This window comes from Prionailurus bengalensis, chromosome B1 (assembly GCF_016509475.1).
Source record: "Prionailurus bengalensis isolate Pbe53 chromosome B1, Fcat_Pben_1.1_paternal_pri, whole genome shotgun sequence".
Lineage (NCBI taxonomy): Eukaryota > Metazoa > Chordata > Mammalia > Carnivora > Felidae > Prionailurus > Prionailurus bengalensis.
This window is the reverse complement of record NC_057344.1, coordinates 25,573,962-25,586,039: the sequence shown is the minus strand read 5'-3', so window position 1 is coordinate 25,586,039 and position 12,078 is coordinate 25,573,962. Positions and strand designations below refer to the sequence as shown.

Below are 12,078 nucleotides of genomic sequence, written 5' to 3'. Positions count from 1 at the left end.
CCCTGCAGGGCATTTATGATTTTCGATCAAAGACTCGAGCACCTGTTTGTCTGGAGTAAAGTATTGTTGTCTTGCAGAAGGAGCGAAGGAAAGAGCTTAATGATACATTGATTCTACGGTTAATATTGAGTGTCTGCTCTGTGCTGAGCATTATCCCAAGCACTCTGTGATATACACAAGAGGTCATGTTCTAGTTCCTGCCTTCCAAGAGCTTCTAATCTAGTTGGGCACATGTACAAAGCTGAGAGTTCAAGATGGTATCAGGAGAAATGTCCTAAGAGTGACAGAGATAATAAATATGCAGAACACAGAAAGAGTGGGGGAGCTGGTTTATACCTATGGCTCTCCATGAAGTCTTTATGGAGGCGGAAAAAGCTTGCTAGACATTGAAGGCCAGGTAAGATTTTGGAAGGGGAAGGTGATAGAGCATTTCAGATGACAGAGAACAGTCTGTTGGCTTTAGCAAAGACCTGAACGAGGAGCTCTTTTAAGACCCACTCAGGGAAGGGCGAGTAGAGGTCTTTGGGTAGAATCCGAGAATTTGAGATATGGTAGCACCAAGATATAAGATCTGGGAACACAGACTGGGACCTGGTCATGGAGGGCTTTGAATGCCAGACTAAGGAGTGCAAGATTTTTCCTACAGAGAGCAGAGGCCCTGAAAAGTTTTCAACAGGGAGGGGATATTATTAAATGGCCATTATTAGAAAATTATCCAGCATTGGCAGGAAACAGAGATTCTAAACTGCTTTTCTTGGGTTCATGGAGGGAAAACGACAAGCTGCAGCCATGAAGCCAGGAGTAACACATATGCTGGGTGGTCCCTGAAGTCACCTCTTACTACAAGAGCACAAAGTGTCGCCAGCAAGTTAATGAGGAGGAGGGGTGCAACTCCCAGTGTTATGGACACCTGAGATGAGGGGGGGGGGAGGCAAGGGGGACAGAGAGACCGGAAGGTTGTAACAGCAACTCATATACTAGGTTGTGGCAGAACAAAACAGAAAGGCAGGAGACGGCAGAGATGGCGGGACTACTGTACCCGTGATCTTCTCTTAGGCTAGCATGGTTCCCACAGGACGCTGCTATCCCAGTGTCCCCAGTGCCCCAGGGCTCCGACAAGGGTCTCTGCATCTGTTTGTGGCAAGTCCTGTCGGAACACCGGTGACCACGGTGCATCTCCTCCACTGTGGCACCCCGAGGTGCATGTTGTGGTCGCAAAGACACGTTCAAGTCCGTAACGAAGTCCGTTGGCAGCAAACGTCAAAACAAACTCTCCCTCAGGCACGAAGGACGGATTTGTTGGGAGTGTATTGAATAGCTGATAGAAGAAAGAGCTGCAAACCAAACCTCAGGAAAGGCAGCCCTTGGAAGAAACCCCGAGGATCTTTCCTTTAGGCTTGTGCCCTAAGTGATTGGGCTCCGACTACCTCTTATCAATGTCCCAGGGGAGAGAGAATGACTGTCCTAGATCGCATCACATGTCCACCCCTGGTGTATGTGACCAGTGGACCCCAGCATCACTTGGAATCTGAGAGAGGGGCAGTTTCTCAAAGGAAGAAAGGATAAGCAGAAGTTTTTAAAAGTATTTAACCTCTAGGGGCGCCTGGGTGGCTCAGTCAGTTGAGCATCTGACTTCGGCTCAGGTCACGATCTCGCGGTTCGTGGGTTCGAGCCCTGTGTGGGGCTCTGTGCTGACAGCTCAGAGCCTGGAGCCTGCTTCAGATTCTGTGTCTCCCTCTCTCTCTGCCCCTCCCCTGCTACTACTCTGTCTCTCACAAATAAATGAAACATTAAAAAAAAAGTATTTAACCTTCTAAAAGTTGTGGGATTTCAAATAATGGTCATAAGTTCATGGCTTCAGGCTTGGGGAGAAATCAGCTCTTTTGCAGAATCTCAGATTCCCAATATTATTTTTCCACAACTACCTCTGGCAGACCCTCAGCTCTTCCAAACTAAAGTTTTACTATTAAAAAACAGACAGACAAATAAACAAGTATTAACTAGAAAATTACCTCCAGCAATCCCTTCATGCTTTAGGGTCCACACATTAGTGTCCTTTCTCCCTCCCACTCTCCTTTTTTTTCCTTTGGTAGCAGTCCATTCTTCAAACACATCAAGTGGCCTGAAGCGATTTGATTTTTATGCCCTAGTGGTATTAGAAACAGGGCCTTAAGAAACATAGTGCCGTGCCCAGCTTTGGGTGATCTTTCAATTGATGCTTCTTGTAAATGCACTTTAACTGAGTTCTAGGGTGGCGATCCCCACTTCTAGTGCACTCATTTGGGGAAGTGTTACTTTACATACAAGCAGGGCTCACGATTTCCTTTTTAACAATTTCCAGTTACACTGGAAATGAACATAATATATTAAACGCCAACGTAATACAATTCCAGATTCTAGAGCAAGGGTTTTTAAGCTTCTTTGGCATTATTTTGAACGTTAATTTTTTAAAACAAGGGTCTAAGCAAATCTCAGTAACAAGTTGTCAGAGTCTAACTTCTATGATTAATGGTAATACATTCTATGAACAATAAATATTAGAATGTATTAACTTGGTTCTGAGCCCTAATTGAAATAGATATAAAATTAATAAAAACATAAAATTCCATATTCTATCTCTTCTTTCCTATTTTTGTTTTTAATTTTTTTTAACGTTTATTCATTTTCTGAGAGACAGAGAGAGACAGAGCATGAGCAGGAAAGGGGCAGAGAGAAGGAGACACAGAATCCGAAGCAGGCTCCAGGCTCTGAGCTGTCAGCACAAAGCCCGACGCGGGGCTCGAACTCACCAACTGAGTGATCGTGACCTGAGCCGAAGTCAGACGCTTAACCGACTGAGTCACCCAGGCACCCCTCTTCTTTCTTATTTTTATCCCTATAAAATTGGAACTCTTAGATCTTTGTCTACTTTTCCTCCTTTCCATGTCTTGATTCTTTTGTATTAACCTATAGGAAGCACACGGTCATCATTTGATATATATTTGTCTTCCTTTTTCTTCTCTTTTTCTCTTCCCCTAGTGTCTTTCTCCTTTTCCTTGTCATTCCGTGTTTCTCCTTTAAAAAGGAAAACTGTATTGGCACATATTTCTGGCTCCTTTCTTTGTTTTTGGGGAGAGCCCTGTTTCTTCTGTTACGTATGCGTTGTTCAGGAGATTAACTGTCCAAGTATCAGGCTCCAAATTGCTGTTTCCTTGGTTCCAAGGCTTATAAATATTGTGAAATCATTCAGAAAGATTTTATTCTCCAATAAGCTCAGCAGGTTTTTCCAATAAGTGTACTCACAGACAGCCACATAAACAACTGGCTAAACATTCCAGCTGATCGACATAGGAGTAATAAATCAGGGAATTTCAGTTTGTCCAAACATTTCTAACAAAGTACTGAAGTAGCTGAGAAGTATGCTAATGACTGACAGTCACAACAGGACGAGGTAATTAGAGAATGATGGTAAGTAAGAATAGGACCCACACACTGTTATAAGCTGAGGATAAGGCAGCATCCTTCCTGGATTCTTTACATAATTTCTGTTCCCATCCATTTATTGAGATCTCTAATCCTCATATATCAATTAGTTGTGACTTGGAGGCTGTAGCTAACATAATTCATCCTTAATTTCACATCGAATGTTTAGAGAAAGCTATTCAGTATCTAGTAAACACACGAATCTAATGTTGGTAAAATGAGTTTCTTTTCTTGAGTGGACCAATGGGGTCACTGACCTGCTGCCGTAATATCACATCTTTTCTAAGAGCAAATATACTTTTTTTCACTGGTTACTGGATAATCTGACATCAGACATCATCTTAAATTATTAAGAAATCCTCAGTTAATTTCCCTATACCGTCTCCATAAGGGTTGCCAGCAAGGTGTTTGTGAACCAGAATTATTGTGTGGGTTGTTGAGGTCATAGTGCTTGGGTTCACATCGCAAGCACTGGGTTTATCTGTGTTTCTTTAGGTCTTTTTTACGTTCTTCAATAAAGTTTATAATTTTATTCCAAGAAAAAAGAGAAAAGAAATCCTCAAATTTCTTCTGAGCTAAAAACGCGCTCCGCAGTTTTTTGTACATACTATTACATAATCTAATTTCATGGGGATACTGCCTTGAAATAAAATCCCCACTCATCTTTGAACCTAGTGATCTCCAGTTTCTAGGTGTCCCCAAGAAGGCACTAAATGAATGGCATTCATTCATCCTGGGAGTGGCAGGACACAGCTGAGAAAGAATACTCTGCTCAGCTTTGAGTTTTAAAATGCTTTAAAGTACATAGTAAGACAACCGTCTGAAAGTGAAAGGGTTTTCTTAAATTGAAATATAGACAAAAGTACATGTAAGTGTACACAAAATAAGCACACTTGTGTAACCAGAACCCAGATCAAGAAATAGAATATTATCCGCACCCCAGGGGACAGTTCTCCCATGCTCCTTTGCAATTACTACATCTCCTGGTAACCATTATCCCACTTCTAATGGCAAAGATTAGTTTTACCTGGTTTTGTACTTTCCATAAATGGAATCCTACACTTGATACTCCTTGTGTCTTTCTCTTTTAACATTACATTTATGAGATTGATCCATCTCATTGCATATAGTCACAGACTTTCCATTCTTGTTGCTCTACAATATTTCATTTCATGAATCCATTACAATTTATTTGATCATTCTACTGATATTAGGCATACAGATAGTTTCCATGTTTGCGCTGTTTTGAAGAGTGCTATGTGGAAATTCTGTCTCTTGGTGAACATGTGTGTGCATTTCTTTTGGATATGTATACACATATATAAAGAGTAGAATCTCTGAGCCACAGGATATGCATAGGTTTGGCTTTGGTTGTCACTTGCCAAAAAATCTTCCAAACAGGCTGACACAGTTTACACTTTTAGTAGCAGCATATTCTAATTCTGGCAGCCCCATGTTCTCACCAACACTTCATATTCTCTTTTTTCTTCATATTAGCCATTCTCTCATCTAAGTGTCACACTGTGGTTTTTTCTGCAACTGCCTGTTATGAATGAAGAGGAGAACTTTTTCATGTGTTTCCTGCCCATCTCCTGCCCACTGTGAAGTTCTGGGTGGGGGGAGGGTTGCCCATGTTTATATTGATTTATCGGTCTCTTGATTAATGATGTGGAAGAATTCTTTGTATTCTGGATACAAGTCCTTCATCAGATGTACGTACTGTGACTATCTTCTCACATCCTGTGGGTTGAATTTTCACTCTCCTACTAATGTCTTAGTTTTAATATAGTCTAACTTATTTATTTTCCCTTTTATGGTTAGTTCTTTCAAGGACCTGTTCAAGAAATCTTAACCTACCTCAAGATTCTATAGATGTTCTCTCTCTTCTTCTAAAAGCTATATTGTTTTACCTCATAGCAAGAGGCTTTAATTCAGAAATATACTCAGTAGGTATTTTGAGATGGAATTAAATAAGAAAAACAAAAACAAGTGTGTTTTCCATTGAGCCAAAACATGGAACACTGACTGCAGAGAAAATAATGGTGCAGAAAGAAACTCAGGATAAAATGTAACAGAAGTTCCCGTCACAAACAAAAGACAAATACCTTCTGGTGATTGGGCCATGAGTTTAGAGGCTATTACCTCAGTCTCTGAGCTGACTTTCCAGGAATGGTTACTATAGACACTGTTCTGACGATACGCAGCTATAGTGACTCCTCCCTAGGGACAAGGAGCCACTCCTGGGGATAAAACAAGGTCTCTCAGCATTCCCTGTGTTCTCTGTAGGTCAAGTGCAATGTCTCATCTCCTTGATGAGATGCTAGGAAAATCTTTTCTCGTGAAGCCTTTTCAACTCCTCTGAATATTTTTACTGTTTATACATTTGTGTGGTACGTGTATAGTCTGACAACAATCGCTAGAAGTATTTCATCTTTTGGTGCTCACATCAAATCTCAAGGTTACGTTTGGAATTGTGGGTATTGGACATATGTCTCAGTGTGCACCCATACATCCCGGTTTCTTTACCCAGAAACATGGCATTAAGAAAAATGAAAAGGTGGGAGGGATGGCTTACAGAGGGGCGCAAGGAAACTGTGTGGGTGATGGCTATATTCATTATCATAATTGTCTCATGGTGCCCAAGGTATGTCCATCTAAAACTTACCCAATTGCACACGTTAAATATGTGCAGTTAGTCATATGTCAGTTGTACCTAAACTGTTAAAAATAAAATAAAAAAAATAAAAAATATATATAGTTTATTTGGCTGGAGTTTCATTTTCCATTTACTCATTAAATGTGGTTAGACCTGTTATATTTAAATCTAGTGCTAAGCAAAGATGTATATTTAACGTTGTTTCTTTAGTAGTTCAGAATCTGGTAGAGTTACTTAAGTCATTATAATACTTGGTAGACTATGAAACACATCGATTTAGGGATGAAGGAAATTACATTTATTTGAGAAGTTTGGAGAAAACCACAGGCAAAAGTCACTTCTTGGCTCACAATATTAAATTAAGTTTTAAAAAGTGGGATATAGTACTATATCCTGTTTTCTCCCAATTTTGTTACATCTATAGTAAAGAGGAAAATGTTAATGTTTATGAAGAAAAAAGTAGGATAGACTCACATAGTCACAAGGTCCCTTTTAATAGCATAGGATTGATAGTCTTTGTTTTATCATTACTTATTCGGCATTTATGATGAGCTGTTTATTCCCCCCTTTTTTGGCTTAAAACACACATCATGTCTGTCCATCAAGAGAAATCGCTCGGGGTGGGGGCGGGGGGGGGGTGTGTCCTACATCGCTATTTCCATAATTTTGCAGAGACACGGAAAAGGGTACTGGAGCTATAGGCCAGCTCATAAAGCTTCTCCCCAGGTGTAATCCACATCTTTTCTGATATTTAATGGTCAAAACAAGACACATGGCTTTGCCTGAATGAAGTTGAGTGGGGAAGTGCTATCCTGATCACATGCCCAGAACAGGACATCTAAACATGTTTGACTTCTTAATGATGACCCGGTGGCTAGAAGAATTGCTGATGTCCTTCTCTTTGGGAAGGGAAGGGAAATACATGGGAAATACATCAAGGCACTGACCTCTTTTGTTAGTTTCTTATCACTTTCTCTCCTCTCTTCCATTTTCTAAGGACTACAAACTAGAAGTAGAACAGAAAAAGAAAGCTCTTGGTAGAAGTAATGCTGAACTAGAGAGGACTCTTGTGCTGGCCAGGTCAGAAACCCAACAAGAGTAAGCACAAACGGGAACAGACGGACCCTGAGTTGGGTAGGAGGAGTAGCCCCCAGGACTGCAGGAACCAAAGTTTCCGGGAACAGAACCAGGATTTTATGCTTGCCATGATTCTTTTTCCCACCGCATTGGTCTCTCGTCTATTCACTTTGCCTCACTTCATTCTCTTCTACCTAAAGACAGATCTTTGCTATGTGGGGAAAGTTAGCCACTGGCAGCCCGACCTTCACATCTTTACAGCTCTGTAATGCCAGAGGTGGGGCCACTTGTTCTTTAGCTCCACACGGAGCTATCTCAAGGAAGGACTCTGATTGGCTCACCTTGCATCGCCTTGAACCAATGATTGTGTCCCGGGATAGAGATACCATGATTGGCCAGGCCTGGGTCCCCTGCTCATCCAGGGAGGACAAGATACAAATTATCGAAAGAAAGGGGGTTGTGACAAATAAAATAATAGCTACTCTAAAAGATATGCCTAGAGGGATCTTTTAAAATTATAAAACCAGGGGTGCCGGGGTGGCTCAGTTGGTTAAGCCTTGGACTTTTGATTTTGGCTAAGGTCATGATCTCACCGTCATTGGAGGATGCCCAGAGTCAGTCTCTGTACTGGGCATGGAGCCTGCTTAAGATTCTTTCTTTCTTTTTCTCCCTCCCTCCCTCTCTCTGCCCCTCCCTTACTCACATGTGTGCACTCTCTAGAAAAAAAAAAAATAAAAATTAAAAAAATATTTTTAAATTGTAAATCCAATCATGTTACCTACCTCCCCCAACCCATCTACCAACTTAAAACTATTTTCTACTTTCCATTGCACTTAAAATAAAATCTAAATTAGTGCTTTGAATTTTCAGTGTATTACTACATCTGACTTCTCCTTACCTTTCAAATTATTTTCCCTTCTCTCATGACTCACCAACAAGGCATCAGCTAGCTACAAGGGCCTAGAATTTGACAGCCCACAGGTTAAAAAGCCTGGCTAAACCTAACCCTATCTCCCTAGCTTCACCCTGAACCCCACTCGTATTTTATAGTACCAACCTCACTAGCTTAATCACATGATCTAATCCACAAGGAATTTGCTTATGTGCATAAAATTCATATGGAAAATATTGCAGGAAATTTAAATCCAGTGTTAAAAATGTCACCTTGGATAGCCCCAGCTCCACAAATCAGTTTCACAGCTAATCATTCTGCAGTATATACTCTTAACTGTAAAATACAATAAAAACAAAGTGGACTTATATTGTTCACACACTTTAAAAGAGCTCCTTGTTTACGGTAGAGGCCAGGCAGTTTGGGAGAGGACGTAGTGAAAGGTCTCCAAGAGGTACTGTTCAGATACTACAAATTCTGATCTTGCAGGTAGAGCCAGATTGAAGATAATTGTGTTTATGTTGACTGCCAATTACCATGTGCAAGTAAAAGAAAGTAAAATTTATTTGTTTTAGGGTTCCTCCAAATTGTATTGCCGGATCTGATTCCTTGAGGGAAAAAAAAAATTTAAGCAGACGTAAGTCTACTGAGATGTTGATTAAAAAGAAAAGCGCTCAGTGTTTGGGTTTTTCTGGTGTGTAGGCAGTTATAGCCGGCCATATGTTTACTTTGTAAATTCCAGTTGAGGGTGCAATATAAGCTGTTTCAGTTTGGGTGGAAGTTTTGTCAGACCTCACAAATGAGATTTGTACTCTGTTAGGAGTTTGCCAGATTTTCTGCAGGGGCTGTGGGCAGCCCGTAGTAATTAAGGATAGTCTACTGCTCATTTGTTTTCTTAAGAGTCAATCCTGAAAAGCTCTTCCTTGCCATAGAATGGATGAGGGAATTGAAATAGCATCATTTGGTGATAATTATAGTAATAACTGTTTGGGGCAAGCATCACCAATGGATAGGATGCTACAACTGGTGGATGAGAGTATGAGAAACAGGGTATTTATGTTGTCTCAAAGTATCTCTCCACAAGATATTTCTTTCTTTCTTTTTTTAATGTTTATTTTGAGAAAGAGAGAGAGACAAGTAGGGAGGGGCAGAGAGAGAATCCCAAGCAGTCTCTGCTATCTCGGTGCAGAGCCCTATGCGGGGCTCAAACTCACGAACTGTGAGATCAATGACCTGAGCTGAAATCAAGAGTTGGATGCTTAACCGACTGAGCCACCCAGGCACCCCTCTCCACAAGAGATTTCTTAAATGCAAAGGAGGGTAAGAAGGGAGGTACTTTGCAATAACTAATCAGATACCATCTTGCTCAAGTGCTTTCTACTTTCCAGGGTGGGACTGGTGAGGGGGACGGAGGGTGGGGAGGAGGACACACAGGCTGTCTGCTGTCTAGAGACTGTACCCCTCTCTTGTCACTCTTTCATCTTCAAGTTTGTGAGTGTATCTCTTCCCACACCCCCCAGGGTCACTCCCTTTTCTACCAAACCCAGTGCCACCCTCTGGACTCAGGATTAGTCAGTTCTGCTTGTGTTTGTTCGTTATTGAGCATCTGCCGTGTGCAAACTCTGGCAGATTCGGCATTAAATAAGGCGAGTCCTTGAACTCTAGCATCTTCCAGCCAGTGCTACAGGCAAATATCCAATCAATGATTATAGCCCTTTGTGTCGGTGGCAGCGTGCATGGGATGCACGGGAGTAAAAGGGGCAGGAGCAAACTAGCTGATACGCACCAGTGGGGCCAAATGGGTTCTTAAATGATTGAAAATACTTTCATATTGATTGGTAAAAAGCTACAAGCTGAGCCCCTGGCCACTTCCCTGGGATACTCTTCACTCACATGCCACAAGAGAATAATTCAAAGATTAAACCTAACCCAGCAGGGGCCTCTAAGACTGCTCTTTCATTTTCTCACTCCTTTCTGATTTCCTGATCCTGCATGAGAGGTCAGAGAAGGCTTTCTGCAAGAGGTGATGCTCATGTCAAGAATGAACGGAAGTTAGCCAGGCAAAGCATAAGTATCCGTTCAGACCCCTGGATGAGAGAGTGTGTCGCGTCTGAGAAACCATGGGGCACTGAGCAATACAGCCTCATCTGATGCTAGGGAAGGGCGGTGAGAAATAGCTTTAAGAGATAAGTTGAGGCCAGATCAGAAAGAGCCTTGTATGCCCTAGTAAGACACCTGAACTTGACTGGACAAGCTATAAAATGCCTTTGAAGAAATCTAAGATGGAAAACAACATTATTAGATTTCTGTTTTAGGAAAACAGTTGTGGATAGTTCCTTCCATAAGTGAAGGAAAGGGATTGAGGGGCAACCAAAATCTGTCCCCCCAAAATCTGTTTACGGCTATGAAAGTAATTCAGACAAGAGGCGAGCACCTTTTCTAAAGCTGGATCAGTAGGGAGATTGAGAAATGGTTAGCATCCAAAGACATTAAAAAGGTCGAATCAATAGGGCTTTGTGATTGGATTGGAGTGATGAGCTACCTGTTATAAAATTTTAAAACTTCTGTAGCATTAAATAGAATGATTTTATCCAGGGTGAACCATTTGGTGAACCTTTTGTATATGCTTCCAGAATTAAGAATTGATCTTGTACAGGAACTTACACTGACTGGCTCATTTCCAAACCATTATTTTCTGAAGATATGCAGGTAAAAACTATGCATTTGCTAGTCTTTGGACAATTATGGTGGGGTTACAGTGCAGATTTTGTTATTTTCAGTTAAAAAAAAAAGAAGTATAAGGACAGTATGACCTTGGCAGTTGTAGGTTCCTAATCTTAGAAAAATCTGCATCCTCCTTCAGCTCCTTCTGCTGTATACTCTGACCGGCATTTCTTGGGGGTGGCCCCATTCCCAGGATGGATCATGAAGCTGCCCAGCTGGAAAAGCAGCACGTACATGATGTGTATGAGGGCACCGCACCTTACTTCAATGACCTGCAGAGCAAAGCCTGGCCTCGAGTCCGTCAGTTCCTCCAGGAGCAGAAGCCGGGCAGCCTCATCGCTGACATAGGTAACCCCGGGGTTGTGCCACATAGTCTGAAATATATTCTATTGTGCCTTTCCTTTTCAGATTCACTTTACATTTTTGTTCTACCCAGAAGTTGAAAATTGTGTCCTTGGCCTGCCAGGACCTAGAGTATTCACTTTATAGCAGAAATTCATCAAGTCAGAAAGTTAGGAAACTTCCTGAAATCTACATTTATACAATGGTGACCTTTTCAAGAACCTCTGCATACATCCTCCCGCGAAATCGACCTGACATTGAATGAATAAATCATGACAAATGACTGCGGGTGAAACTGACCATTTGAAATGTAGAGTGACTCTCATAATGTTTTGGTGGCTCACCTTGAGCGGCTCTCATGCCTTCTACAGAAGAGCCAGAATTGTGGGATTACAAAAGAAGTCCTATAACCTCTTATTAATCTCATAGATCCTTTCCCTTCACTATTCTGTAGGTCTTTCATTATTGGAGCATATCTTTAATTAGGTCATACCTTCATAATCACTGATTTGCCTGGAAGACTTTGGCTCAGTGTCTTTCTGAATCAGTGGTAAACCACAACCCAGTAGATCTAAGACTAAGTTTAAGACACGGTAGGGTTTCTATTTGAGGCATGTCCATCTAAAACTGTTTCCAGCAACTGCATGCAGACTGTGCCCAGAAGTCATAAATTTTTGTAGTTGTAAATTCCATCTGATTTGCCATTTACTGTAAATATTTATTCTAAATATTAGCAAGAGATATTAGTATTAGTCCCAGTGCCCAGGACTTTTAGCATGTTAAGGATGGTATGAGCAGTGTGGAATTTGGGGAAGGGGTGCATATCACGTAGAAATGGAGAGTCTCTGAAAAATCTAGCATGTCATTTTTTTTTTTTGTAATTAAATGTGGTTTCAGAAGATACCTCGAGTTTGGAACTCTTACC

The 12,078-nt window shown here is 41.2% G+C and overlaps 1 protein-coding gene across 2 annotated transcripts in view; it reads left to right on the top strand.

Annotated features, from left to right (window-relative positions):
* TRMT9B (tRNA methyltransferase 9B (putative)) overlaps positions 1–12,078 on the top strand; it is a 69,619-nt gene that overhangs the window by 44,784 nt on the left and 12,757 nt on the right. The window contains exon 3 of one of the 2 annotated variants that reach the window (XM_043560449.1): positions 11,005–11,159. In XM_043560449.1, coding sequence (XP_043416384.1) covers positions 11,006–11,159 — 154 coding nt within the window. In that variant the 5' untranslated portion in view covers position 11,005. Of the gene's footprint in view, positions 1–10,950; positions 11,160–12,078 lie in introns of both variants that reach the window. The other variant, XM_043560441.1, reaches the window with a different exon arrangement.